Source organism: Pimephales promelas, chromosome 1 (assembly GCF_988280905.1).
Source record: "Pimephales promelas chromosome 1, fPimPro1.hap1.1, whole genome shotgun sequence".
Classification (NCBI taxonomy): domain Eukaryota; kingdom Metazoa; phylum Chordata; class Actinopteri; order Cypriniformes; family Leuciscidae; genus Pimephales; species Pimephales promelas.
In genome coordinates this window covers 21,522,204-21,547,167 of record NC_142769.1, presented here as the reverse complement: position 1 = coordinate 21,547,167, position 24,964 = coordinate 21,522,204, and the positions used below count along the sequence as shown (strand labels likewise).

Here is a 24,964-nt window from a genome sequence, read left to right as displayed (position 1 = left end):
ACTTTGCAACTACATGTCAACATTAGTGTATACAGTAATTAGTAGACTGCATGTCTGCTTAATATTTAGTAACTTTTTACTATGATGATCCCCTAAATAACAGACATTCTACTGACTATTTAGTAACTTTGCAACTACATGTCAACTTTTTCAAACCCTAACCCTATCAGTCTACTAATACCACTAACACTTTAATGCGAGTTTGTAGACATGTGCAAAGTTACTTAGTGAGCAGAATGTGACCATCAAAATAAAGTGAAACCTTGCTTTTCAGTAATAAGGCACATATTCAATAAAAATATATTTAGCCTATATATAAAAACATTAACTGGGATAAAGCAATTAAGCAAGGGGGAAATGTGGAAAGGGATTATGTGGCCACAAATCACTGTCTGGAATTAGAGGGAGGAAGGTGAGATGATGAGCAGACATTAAAAAAGTATTTAAAAAAAATATTTAAAAATTATATATATATATATATATATATATATATATATATATATAAATTAATTTAAACATAAACAATTAATTTAATTTAAAATTAATTTAAACATAAAAAAATCAAAAAATTAAAAAGAAAATCTTGGAATTCAGACGACATAAGTTGAGATGTGAGGAAACAAATAAATAATTCTTCAAGCAAATTTAAACTTTAAGCAAATTTAAATTAAAAAGTCCTTAAAATAAATTTAATGATGATTAAAATCTGACCTAGAAACATGATAGGGTGAGACTATACTGCCACTTAGTGGACACGAACAAGACATTTCTCTATGAATGTGGCAATGTGCTTTTGGTAACTTATGCAAAAGGAAAAAATAACTGGTCACCGGCCTAAATGTTTCTACATGTTATACACAACACTGAATACTTACAAAGAATTATACACAGGCTGAGCATTACAAAGTGTTCTTACTGTTACGATCAATCTACTTAGCACCAAAGAAAATAATCAAATTATCAAATTTTGGGTTTGTTTACATAACAAAACATAGCCAAACCTTTGTATTCGTGTGTTCAATAACACCCCCATCCACCCAAGATCCATGTGCATAGTTTTTTTTACTTTATTTTTTTTAAAATTAGAATTCAAGTTACGAATACAAGCATCACAGTTCGTAAACAAATATTATTCAGCGAAAAATGAATAAACACCAAAATAAAGTTAATTTATAAAATAATTAAATTAAATCAATCAAAATAATAATACATAAATAGACAGACTTACAAACTTCATTATTTATAAAAAGAAAAATATTTTGCATAGTGCATTTAAACCGATTTAAACGCAGGTTCAGCATGACGTCAGGAATAACGTTTTCTGTATAAGATGAGTAATCTTTGAAAAAAAAAAAAAAAAAAAAAGAGTAATCTTTGAGGTGAAAGTTTTAACTCCCCTTAAGATCTCCAGCCTTTTCAGACTTGTTCATATAAACTGACATGCTTTCAAAAGTGTGTCGCTATTGTAGGCTATGCATATAATTGAGCTCACTGTCACTGTTATTTTGAAAAGTCGGAGGATCCTCCCAACTGACTGTACCTCACGAGTGTGTATGGTGTGCACGAGAAATTTACTTTCCTTCCGGATTTTGCCCTTAAGTGAGCAGGTTTGTTTATGTTTACTGAATCTACGCACGTTTTGTCGGGAAAAACACCTTTTGTAGTTTGGTCATGACTCATGCAGCGCGAGCTTCTCTAAGCACCATGCAGCCCTTTGACAACTTTCAAGTTCGTTCAGCTCGCCTCCTGTTCTTAATGTCCAAATTGGTTTATTGCAGGAAGATGTTGGTGGATTTTGAAGCATAAAGATTTTTCGCAAAACTGCTTGGCACTAAAATGAGGAGTCGCAGCAATTCTGGAGTTAAACTTGACAACTATGCGCGGATAGTTCATCAGACTATTCTGCGTCACCAAGTGAGTGTTTCATTTCTAACGTTACACTGACTGACTAAAGAGCTTGTTTTCACTAAACATGCCTTCATTCAATGAAGTTCTTATAAGTAGTATCACATTGTTGATGTTCTTTAGTTATTGGATCTGTATTTATGTACATTATATAAAAAAATATATCCCATTTTTGTGTTCTGTTAATAACAAACAACCAAACACTTTATAAAATGTATAATAAAATCTACATCATGTATTTCAGGGCCGAGTTTGACTAGGGTTTGGTGCAAAAATAGGGTCTGGAAAGTGACAATATCGACCAATTAGGCTACTCAAACTTGTAATTCTGTTAATTACTCATTTATTTATCTGTGCTAGTGTGCTTATTTATTTTCCATTTAATTCAAAACTCAGACTGAGTGTTTGACATAGGCTAAGTAAAACACATTATGTGATTTTACATGGTTACAAATAATACACCGTCCTTCATAAAGATAAAAAAAACCCCCATGAATATAAATTCCAGGGCAAAAATTTGTGAAATGTTAAGAAAGGTCAGCAAGATTGTAATTGTTTAAAAAAAGGCTCACCATTTATTTGATATAAATAAGGTAAAAATAGTGATAATGTGAAATATTATTGCTATATAAAATAACTTTTTTATATTTTAATATATTCTATTTAATTTATTCCTGTGATGGCAGAGCTGAATTTTAAGCATCATTACTCCAGTCTTCAGTGTTGCATGTTGCTTCAGAAATCATTATACAGTAATATTCTGATTTGCTGCTCAAGAAATCTTTCTTACTATTATCAATGTTGAAAACAGTGCTGCTTGATATTGTTGTCGAAACTGTGATAAAAAAAAAAAAAAATCAGGATTCTTTGATTAATAGAAAGATTGAAAGAACACCATATTTGAAATATATTTTTGTAACTTTAAATACGCCTTTACTGTCAATTTGATTTAATGCATAATTTCTGAATAAATGTATTAATTTACTTAATATCTTTCTTACTGATCCCTAACATTGAACAGTAGTCTACATAATATATAGTTTACCATATACTATGTATTTGTGTTATACTCTATGTGGTAAAGGTAATTCTTGCTTATTGATTAGTTGGATAGTGTGCAAACCGAGGGCAATGGCAGAGCAGATTTATCATGTAGTTATTAATCATTTTAACTAACTGTATTGGAAATTTGCAGGACCCTGTGACAGGCCTGTTACCAGCAAGCAAAGAGCAGCCTGATGCCTGGGTGAGGGACAATGTCTACAGCATCCTGTCTGTCTGGGCTCTTAGTTTGGCTTACAGGAAGAATGCAGACCGCGATGAAGACAAGGCTAAAGCCTACGAGCTTGAGCAGGTACAACCTGGGACGGGACATGTTTGTTTAGATTTTTTTTGTTTTATTAATCCATTGGAATTTTTAAGATATTTGTTCAGTAATCACATTTGTTCATTCACATTTTGTTCAACAAAACCAACAAACTCAATATGTTCGACTGCATGACAGTCTGTGATCACGCGAGCAAACTCTAGCAACCGTTGAATAATCTTCATTCGAATGATCTTAAATTAGACGCCACACCAAAATATTCACCTGTGGCTATTTTAGAGGCTATTTCTGTGCGTGTTTTTTGTGTGTTTTTTTTAAAGAATGGTCAGTTGTCTTTTCATGCCCCATGTGTGTATGTATCAGTGTACCTAAGCTGTCTCTTTACAGTGGGCTCAGAAGTGTCATGTTACTCTTGCCTGTGCTATTAAACGATGAGCCGAAAGGTCACAGTCGAGCCTGTTCCTTGTGTTGTTTTTGGAGGCAGTCTGTGTGCACTGATTTCTGTTTTTCTTCTTTCAGAGTGTGGTAAAATTAATGAGGGCACTTCTTCAATGCACCATGCGACAGGTACCATCAGCTCTTAACACTGACTGCAGTAATGGCAGCTGAAAACTCAATTTTCCACAAATGTGCAAAACATATAGTCTGTTGACTATAGGTAAAGTTGCACCTAGATGTCTACTAAGTCTCATTAGAGTATTAGTTGACTATAGTAGACTGTTAGGGTTAGGATTAGTTGAATAAATTGGCATGTACTTGCAAAGTAATTTATAGTCAGTTAATGTCTGTTGGGGAACACCGAAATAAAGTGTTAGCAGATTTTAAGCAGACAGTCTACTATTACTCTACTGAGAGTAAGCTGACATGTAAGTGCAACATTACTTATATAATCTCTGTTTGGGGACCATCAAAATAAAGTGTTACCTAATTTACAATATTAATGTTTGTATTGTATTTTTGATCTAATAAATGCTGCCTTGGTAAACATAAGGGACTTTTTTCAGAAACATAAAACAACTATTACAGACCCCAAATTTTTGATTTGGGTCTACTTAAAGATGTAGACTCAAATATACAAATGCACGTACATAATTATGTATCATTATCTGTCAGTCTTGAAAGCACCCACTTAAGGGTCAAGATTAAATGTGCATAACATAAATGACCACTTGTCTGAAGTGTTCTCTCTTGTCCCCCCACAGCTGGACAAAGTGGAGAAGTTCAAATACAGTAAGAGCACTTTGGACAGCCTTCACGCCAAGTATAACACTCAGACCTGTGCCGCGGTGGTGGGTGACCGGGAATGGGGGCATCTCCAGCTCGACGCTACCTCCGTCTACTTGCTCTTCTTGGCTCAGATGACTGCCTCAGGTACTCCAGAGGAGAAATGTAGTGAATCACAAGTAATAAAATAACTTTCTTTATCATTATGAAAATCAACAACTAACATGGCTGTTAGTACTCACTAACAAGCTAACATATCGATACTGGTAAAGTTTAAAATATATTGAGTTCGGGTACGAGCTAGTAACATAAGGCAAAGCTAATAACAGGTTGCATTAATACACGTTTTCACAGGTGAATTTCGCGTAAGATTCATAACACATACGGTGTTTTGCATGTAAGAGTTTCCACAATGAAAGCACTGTTTGTTCTGATGAGGACTACACTCTGGAGACATCGACACCGGCTCAAGGACAGGTGGGCCGCTCCAGTAGCAGCAGGGTGGTAGCCATGGTGGCGCGGGACTGTCGCCCAGCCAATCATTTAATTCGTCCCGAATGGAATAATGAGCAGAGTTTATTTGCCTACAGACTCGATTTTTATAATCTCTTTTTCAGAGTACTTACAGTACATTTTAATTATACATTGATAAATAAAGACACTTTAAACAAATTTGGACCTAAACAAAAACTACCTACCATACCTTGTACATGTCTAACCTAAAACTACCTAGTACATGTCTAACTAGATTTACTGTTCATTGACAAAACAGCAGTGTGAGGAGAGTAAGAGTCTGATTGGCTGCGGTCAGTTGACTTCAGCCCAGCATTACCTTCTCCCACATATATACTTTGCTGTGTCTTATGTCCTTTTAGGGCTACATATAGTGTACACTCAGGACGAGGTGGATGTAGTCCAAAATCTGATGTTTTACATTGAAGCTGCTTACAAAGTGGCTGTAAGTCTCTCAGTATTCATCATTTAGGTCTTATATATGTTTTAGCTTGTGAGACGCTGTGTGTCTGTGACTGAAAGTTTTCTCCCATTACTGTTCAGGACTATGGGATGTGGGAGAGAGGAGACAAAACCAATCAGGGGATCCCTGAGCTCAATGCCAGCTCAATCGGGATGGCTAAAGTGAGTCTAACAAAACAAAATAAACAAATTTACTGTCCTTCTTTTTGTCTGTGTCTCTCTCTCTTGCTCTCTCTCCGTCTCTCACACACTCATTTCCACTTAATGTTGTCAGTCCTTTTTTGAGCAGCTGAGAACTCTCAGACGTGCATGGGGAGGGGTTCACACTGTGTGTTCATGAACACTGTCTATTAACGTCTCTCATGAACATAGCCCAATGTAACCTCTACGTGGCCTCTCTGGTATTAATGTTCCTTCCCAACTTACTCTGCAAGCTTGTGTCATTTCTATTTGTTCCTCTTGCGACACTTTGCTCTGAGAAGAATGGTCTGGTTGTTCTCTGTCAGAGAAGATGGTACCATTTTAAGGGCAAGGAACTAGCCCTTAACCTCATTTAATACAACACTCAAAAAAATTATATGTTGGCTTTAATTAATTTTATTTCATCAACAGGTTCCACATAACTGAATTACGTTAAACAAACATAATTTGTTCATGTAACTTCAACATCATGAAATTAAGTAATTTCAACCGACCCAATTTAAGTAGTCTCAGCGTGAAATTTTAAAGGCTTCCTGACATGATTCATTAATCCATAGTATTTCATTTATTTTAGTGACGCATAATTAAATTGATAGACTATAGCTAGCTATTTGCTAACAGTAGCACATATTAGCAATAGAAAATAGAAATAGAAAAAAACTAGCAATAGAAACTATTTTAATCATTCGACAACCAAACAAAATGTTCCACTCTTCTCCACAATGGTAAACCGCTGTAATTTAAATAGTTCTAGTAATTCTAATGTAATTTTACATTAAACACAATTACACACTATCAAGTCTTCGCCTTTTCCAAATTTCTCAAAAAAGATAAAATAACACTTAATTTTAACATTTATTCTCTCTTAATTCAACCATATGCAAAGCATGCAGAGAACTACTGTAACTAGCACCGCAAAGTTTCAGTTAATGCAACACAAATCAATCATGTAATCCAACACAAACGGATTAAGTAAACTTAAATTGTACATATATTTAGAAGCAGATTGAACACAATCAAATTAAGTTCTGGCAAAATGGCAGTTGGCACGCACTATACTGCCACCCTCTGGATGTACGCAATTTTTTACTCAACATAAATGGTTTGTGTTTAGACAACAGTGTTGGGAGTAACGCATTACAAAAGTAATACATTACAGTAACATATTACTTTTTGCTGTAACGCAGTAGTGTAAGGCATTACTAATCAATTTTCAGTAATATTTTACTCGTTACATGTTCAGTGAGGCTTGTATTACAGTTGTATTACAGTGTATTGTCTGCTTTTACTTCTTAAAGGTGCCCTCTGGGATTTAAAATCAAATCATACAACATGTTCCATACCAGATGGGGGCAGTATACCTCCAGAAATACCTCCACGGCCACGCGCTCTCTCATGTCTTCAAACAATATGGGCGAGTGCTGTGTTGCTCTGTCTCCCTCGTGCATATTAATCAAATCAATTGACACGATAGTAAAAGGTTGGAAGACCGCAGTTTCACGTGGAGCATTTGGAGATTTTCAGAGATTAGAGACTAAATGAACAACATCTCAATACTAAATTATAAGGTCCGTCTCATAGACAAGTCGGTGCATTTCGACGATATGGGAAAATTAAAGCCCAGGCTATTATTTCTAGTTTTATGATATTCGATTTGTTCATATTACATTTTTTATCATTAGTTTGAATTAATTTGACCGACAGCATTCCCTGATGTGGACCACGCTAGCGTCTTTCAGAGCTGCCAACTCTCACAACACTTTTCACACACTCTCACGCCACACATCAATTTTGTCATGCACAGAAAAGGACACGGAGACCGATGTCAACTCTCAGATTCTGTTCATTTTATTATGCAATTCAAACAATAAATACAGTATTGGCGCTTTACACGACAGATCCCTAGCACACGTGAACCGATCATCTCTACTAGCTAATGGTAAAAGAACACGAACACTGTTAAAAGATAAAGTATGCTACAACTTACCAAAATGTATTCCTCATGCATAATATCGACCAATTATTGTTTTTTTAACTCTTCCCTGAACTGAAATGTAGTAGTGGGCTGTATTTTCCACACGACTGACGTCAGGTTCAAGTAAACACAAGCTGGCGCGAGCGCGACTCACTCGTGTACTGCAGTTTGGCTGGTGCTAACGTTGCCCGCCCGCATACCGCCTCCCATGGTCGAAACTGGTATTACGACACCTGCCGGGCCGGGGCTAGTAATTTAGCATGCTAATTCAGATTAATATCTCGGCAGCACTATAACGTGTCAGTTTTTTAATGACATCATCAACCTTATTTCTTCTCAATCTTTTGATGCGTGTAGCTCATTTTTGGGATATTTTAACCTCAATTTTTACAGATGGCACCTTTAAAGGCAACAGACTATGTGAAAGTTTTAAAGCAGTCTTTTAGTGCCAGTTCAGAGCGGTCGCGTCTATAACATTGTTTTTTCCTCATAAATGCGAACACGAAAACTAAAATAAAATGAATATTTTAAGTTCTATGGAGACTGGAGAGCCAACCCTTCCTCATCCGATTTGCGCAGTGTAATTAACAGAATTACAAAAAATCGATTTTGCCTCCTATTTTTTTTGTCACGCATGAATGTGTGTCTTTTCCCTAATATTAAAAATAAAACAGACTGATATTTGTCTAATGTCTGGAGTCCTTTAAGGAAGTATATACGTTTCAATACATGTATTTTCTTAGAATTTTTATTTCAAGTTTTGACTGCAAATGTCATCATGTCCATAATGCTGGACTTCCCCAATTTTAAATAATTTACCCTCAACTAGTTTTGTGGTGTCTACGTATTTTATAATGTTAACTTCAAATAATACTAATAGCCTAATTTATAGATAAGGCAGCATTGGATATGGACGGTAAGGAGAATAACGCTGGAGTTGGTAGAGGTTTGTCGCGATTCTGTAGGTTCGTTGATCTGAGTCGTGTGGCGAATCGTGATTTCGGTTTCATATTGCATATCGTTACAGCCCCAAAGTTGAGTTCTACTTAGTTATTTTGGTAAAAGTAACTAAAAAGTAATACATGAGTAATGTAACGCATTACAATTCTGGGACAGTAATATTGTAAGGTAATGAATTACTTTTAAATAACAGTAACAAGTAATACCTAATGTATTACAGTTTGGAAGTAACTTGCACAACACTGTTAGACAACACGTAAGGATTTTGTACTGTTAAGTTGAGACATAATTACAGAGAACTTAATACAAAAAAACACAATTATTATAAGTAAGCTAAATATAAATATATTATGTAAAGTGCACAACCTTCCTAGTTAACTTTTTTGAGTGAATGTACCCATTTTAATTCAGAAAAATAAGTATTAAAAATTAAATTGTGGCAACCTCAATGATAAAACACTCATCTCTGGCAGAGAAGGCTATCCCTAATTTGTAGTCTGTAGCCCTGAATTTCAATTCACAGTGAATAAATATAGGCTTTGTTCTGACTATTGAGTTGAGATTCTTGCTAGGACAAAATACTGTAACAGCCCATGAATGGACCCTTTGTAACTGCAGGCAGCACTTGAAGCCCTTGATGACTTGAATTTATTTGGGGCCAAAGGGGGACCTGACTCTGTGGTTCATGCCTTAGCAGATGATATCCAGCACTGTCAGGTGAGACTATAGATATTCCAGTGCTTTGGATTTCCCTATGTATTGTTTTTCAGCATCAGCATGCTTTATAAAATTATGATTACTGTCCTCCTACTACCATATATTTCTCTCAGTCCATTCTGAGCTCCTTGTTACCCAGAGCTTCGACATCTAAAGAGGTGGATGCTGGGCTCCTGTCCATCATTTCATATCCAGCCTTTGCTGTGGAAGACATGGAGTTAGTCAATATCACTAAAGAGGAAATCATCTCCAAGCTCCAGGTCAGATCTTGATCTCCGACATGAGGAACTTGTTTAACAGCCGTCTGTCTCTGACACTAGGGTGGTTTATTCCTTTTACTTGCATTTCTTGTCTGTAGGGAAGATATGGCTGCTGTCGTTTCCTTAGAGATGGCCACAAAACTCCTAAAGAGGTCAGTATATTCAATAGTGTTGGGCGATATGCTCCATTTTCATATCGTCCTATCGTCAGCCTGTGAGATCGGCGATACACGATATTATCGTGAGGGGGCGGGGCTAACTTATTTGATTATTAACTTGATTATTTAGCCTACTCATTAATTTGCTTGTTTTATTAGCCTACTTCGTTTTATATACGAGAATCTTTTTTCTATTTTGCTAGCAAAGGTGGAGTGTTTATTAATAGGATCAGGTTATTTCCAGGTATAGTGAAGTAAAAAAAAAGAGATCCTAATAATCCTTTTGTTTGTCAACGGGAAATTTACGGACACATTAGCCTCATGCCATTACATGCAGCATTTTGGTCTATTTCTGCACGAGATGAAAACACGTTTTAATAATTTCTTGGGTCAGAAAGAGTCGGAGTTTGCGATATGTGTCCCCCTACCAGTGCGTTCTCTGCGCACTTCACATGCGCACTTCAGTAAGCACGAAGTACGCGGGTTAATGTGTTTTAAATGCCGATAGAAACAAGAGCAAGGGCCAAACGTCTAGCTGAGTCGATCGGTTTATACTTATACTTATGACTTGACTCTGATAAAGGAAACGTTTACATGACCACATGCATTGTCAAGTTTATTCAACATAATCAGGTTAAGAACGTCGTCGCATGTAAACGCGCTCTATCTCTGAAAGTGAAAGTAAAAACGGACTGCTTTCGGCATCTGCATTAACGCCGCGTTCCCTCAGAGACGACGATGATAACGGTAACTATAATACTATTTTAGTGATATTATTATTAATACTATTTAGTAATTGTATTGTTTTTAGTGTTAGTGTCATTAAACGTTTTGTTAATGTGTTACAGAAACAAATACTGACGAACAACGATGCCGTTTTCATCTTGGATCTGTAGGAAATTTAATTTTGCGTCTGTTAAAACGAGCACACTTGATAATTTGTGAATGGATCACCTTGCGATTGAATTTTGATGTGGGATGTTTTTTAGTCTGTTTTAAAAACATTCTCTTAGAGGAGTCCTCATTAGTGCGTGTGTTGTTGCAATTGTTATGAGGTGATGTCGTTGTAAATTTAGGCAAGGCAAATTAATTGTAGTTCCTAATATTCATTTAATAACAATACTAGCTTTATAATAATAATAATAGGCCTAATAATAATAATTTAATACATTATGGTAAAACGAGCCAATTATCGTATTGATATCGTCAAAGGCATCTGCCATCGGCGATATGTCAGACTATCGTCGATACACGATACTATCGTCTATCGGCACAACCCTAATATTCAACACACAGTTAAATCAGCTCACTTATAATAAAAATGTTCTATTCATAATTCAATGACCTACGTAATTGTGTTTTGTAAATATAATTAAACAAATATTTTGATGGCTGCAACACACTCAAAAAAAAGTTGAGACAGGTAAAATAAAAGTGAAAAGATTATAAAAAAAACAAAACCATCTATCAAACATGATATTGTGAAAAGATTCAGGAAATCCAGAGAAATCTCTGTACAGTAGGGCAAGGAAGGAATTTTCGAGCTGTCATGCTAATGTGTTAAATATTGCCACACGGGCTCGGAAGCACTTTGAAAAACGTTCACTTTAACGCAATCTGCCGCTGCATCAAGAAAAGCAACTTAAATCTTTGTTATGCCAAATGAAAACAATACGTCAGTTCTTTGCAGAGATGCCACTGAGTCCTCTAGCCCCGAGATCATGTCAGACGGTCCAAAACACAGTGCAAATGTGTGCTGTGTTCTGATAAGTCCACATTTCAGCTTGTTTTTGAGAAAAACTGACATCAAGGTATCAGTTCCAAAGACAAAAGGGACCATCCAGACTTTCATCAGTGACAAGTGCAAAAGCAAACATACTGTATGTCATTGTATGGATGTGCATCAGTGCAAACGGCATGGGTGACTTGCATGTATGTGAAGGGACCACTGACTTAGAGGCATTGGGATTATACAGAGACATCAAGATGACATCTTTCTTGGGAAGTCCATGGTTATTAGGGCAGACAATGACAGGCCTCATTCTGCACATTCAACAACAGAGTGGTTTCGTTGACACTCTACACCTGCAGTCTAGATCTTGCTCTTATTGAAAATGTATAGCCCATCATGAAAAGGAGACAACGACAACCATGGATTGTTATGCAGCTGTCTTGTATTAGGCAAAAGTTCCTCTTTTATCTTAAATTTTCCTAATCTTCAATTTTTTATCTTCAATTATCTTCAATGCCCAAATGATTAAAAAGGTGATGCTGTGTTAAACATAGACATATATATATATATATATATATATATATATATATACTTATTGCTGGCTGCGACACATTACAAAAGATTTGGGACATGTTTTTTTTACATTTACATTTACATAATACAATTAAGTTGGTCTGGGAAAAAATGGAAATCTTTTCTTTGTATTTTTGTCAGTTTTAGTAAAGGTTTAAAAGAATGAATGAATCACAGATTCATGATTTTACTGCATTTTACAACATGTCCCAACTTTTCTGCAAATGGGGTTGTACAAATACTTTATAATATACAGTATATATATATATATATATATATATATATATATATATTATAGCAGCAAATACATTAAATAATAGATTGAATATGACTTATTACAGAAATGTAAATATGTAGCTGTGTAACTTTAGTCTTCTCTAAATATGCCTTAAATGAACTAAGTTGATCATAATTGTCAAATGCATGACCTTTTTTCCCAATAGGACCCCAACAGGCTGTACTATGAATCTGCGGAGCTGAAGCTTTTTGAAAACATTGAATGCGAGTGGCCACTTTTTTGGACCTACCTAATCTTGGATGGCATCTTCATCAACAGTCCAGAGCAGGTACCTACATTCATTATTTTTTAATCCATCTCATTCTTGTAATATAAACGATTATAATCAAAATTTAAGGGTATTTCTACCCTACATTTCTACCAGACAGGGTTTGCCAAAAGAGAGCTAGGATTAGCACACAAAGCATTGAGTGCTACTGAATTGTTTGTCTATTCTTTAGTGCACTTTGTTTTCTAATCAAACCTATTACATGATATATTTTGCATAAGTTTGTTAATAATTGTCACTTGGCTAAATATTTAGCTAAAGATACTGAAATCACCAAAATACTAAGAATCAGTGGCAAGGGCTAGTGCAGATGCTAGTGTGATTTCAGACATAGTGAAGATACTGTTGCAGGAAGTTTAAAGTTACATTTAGTTAGTTAGTTATACTAGTAAAGGCTGGAATACTCTACACAACTTCAGTACAGATTTTTGCCCCAATTTGCAGTCTGAAGGAGTCAATGCTAGTTAGATCCAGTCTGCAGGTTTTGGGCAGTTGGAGTTGAAAGATTCGCAGGCAGCTGCGTAGTACAGTATGTGATCCTCGGTCATTTAGTGTATGATGCACATTTTTGTAACCATTTACAGTCACATTTAGAATGCCTAGTGTTTTAAAATCTGATGGTAAAAGTTGTGTTGTTTATTTCAAGTGGATTAGAGAGAATTCAGAAGGCTTCTGGCAGCAACTGTAAAGACTTTAGCAAAGGCAAAGCTTTAAGAGTGACTTTCTGGAGGTTAAAAATATGTCAAACAAGATCATTTCTGTCCTCTCAGGTTCAGGAGTACCGAGAAGCTCTGGAAGGTATCATGATCAAACAGAAAGATGGTATACGGCTGCTGCCTGAGCTCTATAGTGTTCCTCCTGATAAGGTAAGACACTATTAAATTCATTTTTTAAAACAAAAAATGGAATATCAGTGAAATTTCACTTCATGTCAACTTAGAATTTCATGTCAAAATTCTGATGAAATTTGCTCTTTATACTTTTGATAACATAGTTTTTTTTCCCCCATTTTTTCAGGTGGATGAAGAGTATGTTAATCCTCACACAGTGGAGAGGATCCCATTGGGAAAGTGCCCTCTGAAGTGGGGCCAGTCCCTTTATGTCCTGGGCAACCTTTTGGCAGAGGTGAGAGGTTACAGGTCATGTCTTTGCTATACTTACAGGTCAAAGCTTTGTACCAAGCACTAGTTGCGTTAGACTTTCTCGTAAATATGTAATCTTAATCTATAATTATTCTTCATTTTAATTTCCATATTTTAATGTTGAGACATTTGATTGAATTAAAAAAATGTGAACTGAAAAAAACAAAAAAAACAATCATTAACTTAAAGGTTGAGTTTATAGAGTGCCGAAGTGATGACGTCACTTTGTACGACAACTCGGAAGATAGCGGCGCATATGGGTTCCCTCGGTCGAAAAGCAATGCAATTTCCCCATAGACTTTTGGAAAATCGCAAAAAATAAGATCTGTGTTCAACAAAGGGTTGTGACCCTTACATGTTTTGTCTAGCAAGATAATCTTTACAAGTTAATCCAAAATGTATACATTTTGAAGCCTATATAAAGATTTAAAAAAACACAATCAGACACAATAAAGTTTAAAAAAACACAAGCAGGTTATTATAACTGTGTGTTCTATGTCATAGATCAAAACGTGAAAATATTTAGAGGCTTTGTTCACCACAGACCTTATTTCAGGCGATTTAGCAAAAACCCATTCAAAAATCCCATAGGCTTTAGAGCGAGGGAACCGTAGTGCTAAAATGCTAACTCACTTCCGCATTTTGGCCTACAGAGTGACGTCATAACTTCGGCACTCTATAGACTAGACCAGATTATGCAAATACAGCATGTCCTCCTTCTGCACCAGTGGCCACCAACTGGACAAGGGTGGGAATTACAATACAAGTTAGAGTAGATCACCCTCATAATCTGTCAAAATGACGGACCGCCTTCCAATAAAAAAAAAAAAAATCAGTCAATGATGTAAAATATTCGGTTAACACAGTCTTTCGTATCAAGTTATATTTGGGGAAGTATGAAAAACACCTCTACCTTTCCTATCCTATCCTTTTCAGGGTTTTTTGGCTCCAGGAGAGATAGACCCTTTAAACCGCAGGTTCTCAACCATCCCTAAACCGGATGTTGTTGTACAAGGTATTTTTCAACATTTTTAACCAATAGCTGATGTGATGCATTGCATGGTTAAAATTCATCTGGATGTTTGCATTTTGTTCTGATAAGTGTCCATCCTTGCTGAGAATGAAGATATTAAGGCACTCCTGCAGAAGAATGGGATTGATGTGGAGACAGTGGCAGACATCCACCCCATCAGAGTGCAGCCATCTCGGGTTCTCAGCCACATTTATGCTAGACTAGGTAGGAAGAGGTACACCATAATAAAGTCTCACTTGATACTAGTATGAAGAAATACAAAAACACGCTATTGCTTTTGACAGTCAGCTATATTTTCAGTAGACAGACACAAATATTTGTTTCATGTAATTAGGGAGTGTGTGTGTTTGCCTTTCTCCAAGGGCGTAATGAGAGACTGGGGCTGACCGGCAGACCTTACCGTAGGATTGGCGTGTTGGGAACCTCCAAGCTTTACATCATCCGCAACACCATCTTTAGCTTCACACCTCAGGTTCTTCATAATGTGCTGAACTAGGCATGTTTGAGCCTTATGTTGACTTAGAGAGCCACTGCTTATCACCCAGCAGAAGTTAAATAAAAATAAGTTGGCGAGGCAGAAATTACTCACATAAAGCTTTTAAAATATACCCTAAATGTTCTCTCTTTCATTTCACATGATTTTACATTACTTCATGTCTCTGGGTTTGTCACGTTGCTGTACTGTAGTTCATAGATCATCAGCAGTTCTATCTGGCCCTGGACAACAAGATGATCGTGGAAATGTTGCGCACTGACCTGTCTTACTTGTCTTCTCGCTGGAGGATGACTGGGCGCCCTACCGTCACCTTTCCTGTTTCCCAGACCTTGCTTAGTGAGTAAAAACTAGTGCCTCTGATAATGTAGGGTCAACGAGAAAACAATATTAAATTTGAAGTGTGTAGGTTTTTCCTAATTTTTTGTGTGTAACTTCTTAGACCATGACCACACAGACTTGGAACCTGCTGTGCTGGCCACACTTAAGAAGCTTCAGGATGGCTACTTTGGAGGGGCAAGGTCAGATAATGAGGATGTAAATAAATATCATATCATCAACAATACACATTCAATGGCCCTCTCCGCTCACTTGCTGCTCTCAATTTTGCTAGGATCCAGACTGGAAAGTTATCTGAGTTTGTGACCACGTCTTGTTGTGCTCATCTGAGCTTCCTCGATAGTGGTAAGACACGCTCCAGTGTGGGCTGGGATGAAGATGATGATGTTGAGGACAGCTACTTTAGTGGTGCTGTGCATGACCTGAACTTCAGTGATGGTAAGGGGAAAGAATGAATATTCTGGCAAAGAGATTTTGTTTGAAATGGTCAGATTACTGATGTTGGTAATGTGAGTTGAAGTCCTTGATGTAGGGTTGTGATTTAAACAGCACACGTTGGTAAACTCTGTTCCTTTGTGTGCTATTGTTATGTCGTTCTGAGGACGTTCTGTCCTCATTTTACATTGATATTATGCCTAGGCTACATTTTAGCATAAATGTTCCCACATTTTATTTATTTTAAAGAGGTCATGATCTGGCTTTTTAAATTTGATTATATTGTTGTCTGAGGTCAACTTATGACATTCGCTTGGTTTTTGCATTCAAAAACATCTAAATGAATAAGTAATAAGCTATTTTGTACCCAAGTTGTGAGCCAACCTGAAAAACGCTTGGTTTTTATGGGAATCTCGCACTGAAGATTTGGAGGTAAACGCCCACTGCTGTGAGTGGATAACAGTTTTGCATATTATAATGAGTTTCAACTTACCTCGTCGATGCACTTGGGGGAAATTGTTTTGACATCGTCCAATGTTGTAAAATGGCAACCGGAATGATTCGACCCAGAGTCCGTGTGTTGCACCATTCCTGTCAGATCCAATATAGACGGCACATCACCGTTCATTACTCTTAATTGGTCTGCAAATCCAGTCTTGTTTACAAAACAATCCTTAGGGAAATGAAGCGAACAGACGGACGATGTTTTACCTCATCAGCTGGAACGTCATTAAAAATATTCTGTATTGCTAGGTAGCTCGATCCGGATTGTCATAATGACTCAAGAGGTAGGCATCTATTTTATTTAGCTATGCGTGGATGCGCGAATCAGTGGGCGGGGCTAAACCTGCCACGTTGATCTTCTCCTGCGGGGGTGGTGTTTTATCCTCTTTGACGTCATAGTTCCCCACTTTTAAAAACGAGTCGTTTGCTGACCCTGGTGTCAATAAAAGCTTTTATTGGACTAACAAGGATGTTTTCAGTTCTGAAACTTACAGGATATTCTTATAATACGATGACCTCTTAGATGTCAAAAGCTCAAGGAAAATTTGATTTCTCAGTTCATCACCCCTTTAATCTTTTGAGTCTGATCTTTTGGGAGAGTTTGTGTAATGGATTTTAAGTACACTAAATGACCTTAACAGTATTTATAATGTAGAATTTGCTGGACGAAACATTTAAACATCTCTGACCTTCAACTCTTCTGGTTTACTTTGGCATCTTAGCCTTTTTTCTCCACCATCATTGCAAAATGTGTTATTTTGATGTTGATCATTTGCAGTGAGCACTTGCAGTGTGAAAACCGCATCATGTCTTTAAAGATTCTTGCATTGTTTATATTACTTTATTGTGATTTTTTTTCTCTTCTTTTCCAAATTCCTGTTAAAAATTAAATGGATGATTGATTTATAAAAAATCCCCCCGAATAATCTGTGTTCTCAAGCTTGAATGATTCTCCAAGGAATGCATTTACCCTTAAGGTGATGATACAGGATGATGTTCCTTGGGCACTTTCCCATTGAGAATGGGCAACAAATTTCTATCTGGATACTTTAGATCAGTCGTGGGCTCTGTCTCACCTGGTTGCCGTTGACGACAAAATTCGCCAGCAACATTACTCAAAAAGTTGCCCCGTGTATCATCACGTTTAGACTGCAGGCTGTAATGTCACATAATGCATTGCAAACTGCTTTACTTGAGCATCTTGCTGCTCCACATCCAACCCAACAACCTCTCTTTCTCTCGTCTCTTTCTTTCTTATCCTGAGTTTTCTAACCCTTTCTTTCTCAGATACAGATGATCTAGCACAATACTTGGACCAGCTGTTAACTGCAACGGTGCCTCAGCGGGGACTCAGAGTCGAGGGAGAGGCGAAAGGACTGAGTCGCTTCAAGGCTGCAGCCATTAAGACACGTGAGATGGTGTCTCTTATGAACAAAGCAAAGGAGCTCCAAATCCACGGTGAGCTGAAATAATGAACTCTTACATGTTGAAGGGGAAGTTTTAGGGATGCAACAACCAACCAATAAGGCAAATAGTCAGCAATGAATCAAAAATTGATTAGTTGGGTCTTTTGTGCTCATAGAATCATTGAAGTAGCAAATATATTTTTTTACTTTGAAAAATAGCATTGCAAGATGCAGTGGAAAAAAGAGCAGGATGCATGAATGGGATGATGTTATATTAAAAGCTTAAAGGTGTGTAGTTCCACCTGACCAGGCTGCCACATAACTTGCTTCAAGAGCCTGGTCCTTTTTTACATGAATTCTATCATTGTATACTCGCCCTGTATATGTTATCCCAAACTTGTCAGCAAAAGATATATATATATATATACTGTATTTATATATGAGATGTTTTTCAAAATATTGTCCTTTACTTTCCACAGAAGACAGAATATAATACAGGTTTGGAATGACATGAGCGTGATTAAATCATGACAGAATTGTAATTTTTGAGTGAACAAGCAACAGTTGAGGCAAAAAGAAAAAAAAAACTGTTATTTGGAAGCAAATCTGTCAGGCATTTGTCTTACAAGGCAAAGAGTATACCATTTGCATGTCTACATTTCTGTTCAGTTTTGCCTTGTCTTTTTTTGTTCCTTGTCTGTTTTTCAGATGTGCACATGTATCTTCCCAATAAGCTTTTCCGCTCCCCTCAGCCTGCGCTTAATCTAAAAGATTTCCCGGGACCACGGACCAGTCATGTGTGTATATGCAGACTGACACACAAAGGATCTTTTAAAAATGCAAAACTGAGATGACAGAAAACACTTTAATATGTTTAATTGAACTTGGTAGAGTCCAGATGTGCCCTCTGATTGTAACCTGCCTCGGGACACTCGTGGCGGCATTGACTACAGTGGTCTAGTCCAAGTGCTTAAAGACACAGAGAGCCTTCATGATCAGGCAGACATCCTCTTTATCCTTTTCAAAGACAAGTAAGACCCTTGCCACATTTTAATCAGAGTTATGAGTGTGGACAAGAGTTGTTTTTATTTTGTATTCAATCTAATGTTTTGTGTGTTTTCTCACAGGGGAATGGATTGGGATACTCAGCTGCATGGGAACGGCACCACTGTTAAGAGTTTGCTTGTGGAGCTCTATGAGAAGGCAGGAGAATTACGCTGCTGGGATCTCATCCGTATGATTTCAGGCATGCTCCGCAAGAAAGTGGAGGAACTGGACTGGGTAAATACAAGCTTGTGTTAAAAGGAACTATAATACCGGCTATTAGCACTCTTTCTGTTAGATTGGCACTCTTACTTTACAGGATAAGATTATTTTTGTGAATTGTTCTGTATTTGCTTGATGGTCATGTTTGTAGGCTTGCTCAGATTTGCTGGCCCATCAGAAACACTTGACTGTTGGTTTACCGCCAGAGCCCAGAGAGAAGACTATCACTGCGTGAGTTTTCATATTCCCAGCTCAGGTGACACTAAAATGCTGCACAATATTGGTAGATTGTGTGTGTAATATGGATGTTTCTCTGCAGGCCTTTGCCTCTTGACCAACTTGCCTTACTTATTGATCAAGCCAGCGAGAACAACATCACCATCGCCATCCTCACACAGGTTACACGCAAAAACATATGTTGATTTTCCACTACTGTTCAAAAGTTTGTGGTCAATAAGATTTTTTAAAGGAATTTATATTCAGTAAGGATGCATTAAATTGATCAAAAGTGACACTAAAGATTTAAAATGTTACGAAATTTTTTTTCTATTCATTAAACAATTTTGAAAAACAATGGATCACATTTTCCACAAAAATATAAAGCAGATCAATTGTTTTCAACATTGGTAATAATAGGAATTGTTACTTGAGCACCAAATCCTCATATTAGAATGATTTCTGAAGTATCATGTGACTCTGATGACTGGAGTAATTCAGATTTGCCATCATATAAATAAATTTCATTTTAAAATATGTTCAAATATAAAAATATTTCACAATATTACTATTTAAACTTTATTTTTGATCAAATAAATGCTGCCTACAGTAAGTGAGCATAAGAGACTTGCAAGAAACAATAAAAATCCCCCAATATTTTAACCAATAGTGTATGTAAATATTTTAACCAAAAGCACACAGAACATTTTCACTTATTCTGTTGATTGTGGGGGGAAACTATTTGAACATGATAAATTGTGAGGTGATATAACTACTCTTATGTCAGTAGATGAAAGCATTATTAAATTAGCCAAAATATTTCATAATTCATGTTTTCAATGAAATTCTGGGTGCTGATTCCGTTCAGGCCTTGCTCATAAAATATTTTTTGAGGTTTGTTTTCAGTGTATATGTTTGTTTTTGTATATGTGTTAGGAGATCATAGTGTACCTCGCAATGATCATCAGAACGCAGCCCAGTTTGTTCAGTGAGATGTTTCGGCTGCGGATTGGCCTCATCATTCAGGTTATGGCAACTGAGCTGGCCCAATCTCTAAACTGCTCCGGTACTGCATTTATCATGTGTTCATAGTGCATTTTAGGAGGTTTGAGGATGTTTGTATAGTTTTTAATATATACTGTATATTATGTGTATTGAAGGTGAGGAGGCCACTGAGAGTCTGATGAAACTGAGTCCCTCTGAGTTGAAGAATCTTCTCCACCACATTCTGAGTGGCAAAGAATTTGGTGTTCAGAGAAGTGGCGAGTGACTTCATGAAAATAACAGTTTTCTGTACTATTGAGCTGGAAAATGTTAAATATATGTCAGTCAGTACATTTAGCAATGCATTTAGCATTCTCTGGTTGGTTTGGTTGTCTGAATGTGTGCATATTCTCTGTTCAGTTCGTTCAGTTGAGCCCGGCGCCAGTCCTGTCATCTCCATCCATGAGGTTGGCAATGTTGGTGCCACCAAGAGTGAGCGTGCTGGCATCAGCAAACTGAAGAGTGACATGAAGATGGTAGGTGACTGCTCATCCAGAACCAAAAACATTCAAGCCAGAAACTACAAAAGCACAATTATAAGATATAAAAATTAAACCATGTAAACACTATAGCCATATGTTTAATAGTGTTTAAATGTTTTCAGCTGGAAGATCACCGATTGTCATGGTCGATCCAAAGTAAGGTGATGTGTCTAATGAGCCGTGACTCAGTCTCATGTTATGTGGTCTAGTCTCAAATTAAGTTCAAAAACTTAAAAATGTAAAGAGAAAACCTGACATCAGATGCTCAATTTGGTTATGGGATGTGTTGGGAAATCCACTGTAATTTTAAATCTGGATATTGCATTAAAGAAAAATGTGCAGGTTTCACGGGGTCTGAAGGTGCATGGCATGGTGTTTAATTCTTTGGGTAATGTGAACATAATTGTGGAAGGAGGCTCAAAATAGTTTTGTCTTGTAGAAAGTTTGTAAAACTGTCCATCCCTGTGTCTGTCTTTTCCCTTTGTAGACATTATCAGGTCAATCTTTCGACACTGGAAGTGAGTGGACAATGGAGTCAGGGGTAAGTGCTTAGGACTTCAAAGCCATATTTACTTTTCCCTTTGATTTTTTGAAGGGTAAGATAAGGCTACAAAGAGTTGCAAAATGTGCAAATAGTCTGTCCCTGAAAAATAATTTAACTATTCGATGTGAACCCAGAAAGGGTTATCCTAAAGTTATCCTTTTATCCTAAACCCCAGAAAAGAGTTAGTATTTTTGCTCTTCTGAAGCAAAGTTTTGGTTAAAATTCAAAGTTTTGGTTAAAAGCCTGAAATAAGGTCTGTGGTTAACATTAATTTGTGAATATAATGTGATATTTTTATGTTTTTTTGAATGACATAAAGCACACCAGTTAAATCGAGCTTGTGAGTTCAAGTGTCTTGAATAAGACTGTTACTACTGTGGTGTAGTTTGTTTAAAGCCTAACTTTAGCATTTTAATTTTGCAGATTGTATTTACGCTTCAAAATTCATAAAAGGTGTTTACATTTGTGAAGTTTATATTGATGAACAAAATGTATAAACGTTTGTTTTTTCACAGACCTTATTTCCTCAGTAATTTAATGGGAAAATCCTCTGGTCTTTTTTGTTGGAGGGAACCAGGTTGATGCTTAGTTCTGGGTTGGCCTACAAAAAATGTCATTACTGCTTCACTCTGTCTTTTTAATAAACTAGATGTTCAACTTGTTACCACCACCTTTCTTTAATGATGTTCCTATATAACCGGATGCAAATACTTCTAACCACTCTATTAAACCAAGTCAAACTTGGTGTCTGTAAACCCCAGAATAATGAAGTCACATGCCTTCCTAATCACCAGATCAAAGTTTTGTGAAGTAGATTTTCATTTTATTTATCATGAAGAAACCATTTCTTCAATAATACAGTACATCATACCACTAACCAAGAAATTGGTCAAATTGTTGACCTTAGCAGAGGAGCCGGATGCCTTCGTTTGATGGGCTTGACAGCTCTGTGAGTGTCGGGGCGTCCCGGGACAGTCGGCAGGGCCAGTGGCTGCGCAGAAGAAGGCTTGATGGTGCTCTCAACAGAGTTCCTGTAGGCTTCTATCAAAAAGTCTGGAAGATTCTACAGAAGGTTGGAAGAATTAAAGCTGTGTTTTGTTAATATCATGAAATAGTTAGAAAAAATACTTGACCTTGATCATCCTCATTTTGCAATGTGGAAGTAAGCTATTTTCTGTGATTTGAGACCTAGAAAAATAACTAGTGCTGTAAATATAGGCTCTACAAATAAGTGAGTTTATAATTACGACAATGCTTTAAAATAATATTGCAATATCATGCATCATAATGAGCTGCTTTGTACAGCTAAAAATAACTGGAAGCCGATGATCCTGGAAGCCTGGTACATTCAAATTACAAATGATCTTGCCTGCTCCAATGTTAAAAATAATGGATGGTTAAATATTTTAATGTAAAATAGTGAAATATATGAATTTTCTGTTTTCTCCCTGCAGTGTCATGGCCTTTCAATAGAAGGATATGTGCTCCCATCTTCTACTACAAGAGAGGTTTGGGCCCTTTTAAAAATCCTTTAAAGGAGAACTCCGGCGAACAATGAACCTTCGGTCTAATAAAACATCGGTACATAGTCAACCGTTCTCTGAGATTTGTTCTCATGATAATCGAATGTAAAGAGTTTTATCTCTAAAAACTGTTTAGCGTATAATGCTAGTAATGGGGGCATTGACTAAGTAAAAAGAAATTGCTGGTTTATACCACCAAAAAGGCTCAAAATAGCCCCACACTAACACAGTAACATAAGGCTCCATACATGCAAAACGAAGCATTGAGAACTTTGTAAGTGTACAGACCGTTTAATAAGAAGATACTTTATGAAGACAGTTCACTTCGTGTATACAGACAGGAGCCATCTTAAAAAATAGTCTTGATAAGTCAAACCACGAACATCGTGCTGAGTGATCTGAACTGTATGAACGGCGTTCGGGAATCGACTTATCGAGACTATTTTTTAAGATGGCTCCTGTCTGTATACACGAAGTGAACTGTCTTCATAAAGTATCTTCTTATTAAACGGTCTGTACACTTACAAAGTTCTCAATGCTTCGTTTTGCATGTATGGAGCCTCATTATGTTACTGTGTGAGTGTGGGGCCATTTTGACCCTTGTTAGTGGTATAAACTAGCAATTTCCTTTTATATGCCCCCATATACTAGCGGTATAATCTAAACAGTTTTTAGAGATAAAACTCTTTACATTCGATTATCATGAAAACAAAACTCAGAGAACGATTGACTAGGTATCGATGTTTTATTAGACCAAAGGTTCATTGTTCGCCGGAGTTCTCCTTTAACATGTTGCACTAATTGCTTTCTTAAACTTTGACTGCAGATTTCCTTCTCCACCACTCTCACTCTCTCCAGATGACCCCAGGTGAGATTAAGTTTGCGGTACATGTAGAAAGGGTGCTGAACCGTGTCCCTCAGCCTGAATATAGGCAGCTGCTGGTGGAAGGGATCCTGGTACTTACGATGCTGGCTGATGTGGACATACAAAGCATTGGGAGCATCATCCACATAGAGAAGGTTGTTCACATCGCCAATGACATGTTCTTTAAGGACCAGGTATGGGTATTTAACAAAAAAAAGTATGGTATATATATTATGGTATGTGTTATCAACAATGTATTATTAACAAATATTAAAAAAAAATATCTTCTCTCTCTGTCCTGCAGAAGGATCTAGGTGCAGAGGATAGTATTTTAGAAAAGGATCAGTCTACAGGCATCTGCCGGCTCCTATATGATACTGCACCCAGTGGCCGCTTTGGCACCATGACTTACCTCACTAAAGCTGTGGCTACCTACGTCCATGACTTTCTGCCTAGTGGCGCCTGTACCGTACAGTGATACCATGAAGTTTTTAAATACTATAGTTTTTATTGTATAGTGAAAACACCTGTTTTAGAGCAGTTATTGAGATGTTTGTGTTCGGTGGATGATCAAAGAAAATATGTAACTGTTTTGAACAAGACTGAATAAACTTGTTGACCACATGCTTTGGAAGTTCAGTTTGATGGTGTTGTCTTGTCACAGTAGTCCTTTAATAGGTTCTCCATAGACCTTATAGTCAGGGTTGCACCAGATTTAATTTGTGACAGGATCATAAATGAGCTAGTGAGGACAGTGTATGGGTAAAATAAATTAAGCAAAAATTGAAACAAATGCAGATTATTTAGCTGAGGAAAGTAAAACAAGTATTGTATTTTAAAAATCATTTGTGATCTAGGATGTTTATAGTGCCTTTGTAAAGACTGTAGGTGTATCCCTTACAGCCTAATTTTCATCCATGTAAAATTTTATATGGTGTCTATCCTCCTGACTTAGGTCTATTCAGCATGAAACTCAGTTTTGTTCTTTTTAGTTTTTATTTGCAGGATAAAAATAAAGGTACTGCATAAAATATGATGAGTAGTGTGTTTACATCCACGACTAATGGGGAGGCGTGACTTGTTTATAGATGTGTTTTAG

At 36.7% G+C, this 24,964-nt stretch overlaps 1 protein-coding gene across 7 annotated transcripts; it reads left to right on the top strand.

Moving 5' to 3' along the window:
• Nucleotides 1-1,368: 1,368 nt before the first annotated feature.
• Nucleotides 1,369-24,489, top strand: phka1a (phosphorylase kinase, alpha 1a (muscle)). 7 transcript variants are annotated; one of them, XR_016155192.1, is made up of 34 exons: nt 1,369-1,607; nt 1,779-1,914; nt 3,101-3,259; nt 3,752-3,799; nt 4,435-4,603; nt 5,332-5,414; nt 5,513-5,593; nt 9,186-9,284; nt 9,398-9,544; nt 9,643-9,696; nt 12,451-12,573; nt 13,344-13,439; nt 13,591-13,698; nt 14,652-14,730; nt 14,818-14,952; nt 15,111-15,220; nt 15,436-15,580; nt 15,684-15,762; nt 15,855-16,018; nt 17,807-17,977; nt 18,634-18,722; nt 18,817-18,956; nt 19,053-19,206; nt 19,343-19,422; nt 19,511-19,589; nt 20,344-20,473; nt 20,568-20,669; nt 20,812-20,927; nt 21,056-21,089; nt 21,421-21,474; nt 22,388-22,549; nt 22,932-22,985; nt 23,859-24,059; nt 24,170-24,489. XR_016155192.1 is itself a non-coding variant. In XM_089128797.1 (34 exons), exons 2-34 carry the CDS (start codon nt 1,837-1,839, stop codon nt 24,341-24,343), a joined length of 3,705 nt encoding a protein of 1,234 aa, XP_088984923.1. In that variant the 5' UTR covers nt 1,369-1,599; nt 1,779-1,836; the 3' UTR covers nt 24,344-24,489. The 7 variants fall into 7 exon arrangements, 5 of the variants coding, with proteins under 5 accessions (XP_088984923.1, XP_088984925.1, XP_088984921.1 ...); XR_016155191.1 differs by having other exon boundaries at nt 22,385-22,549; XM_089128797.1 differs by having other exon boundaries at nt 1,369-1,599; nt 21,056-21,094; nt 22,385-22,549.
• The last annotated feature ends 475 nt before the right edge of the window (nt 24,490-24,964 follow it).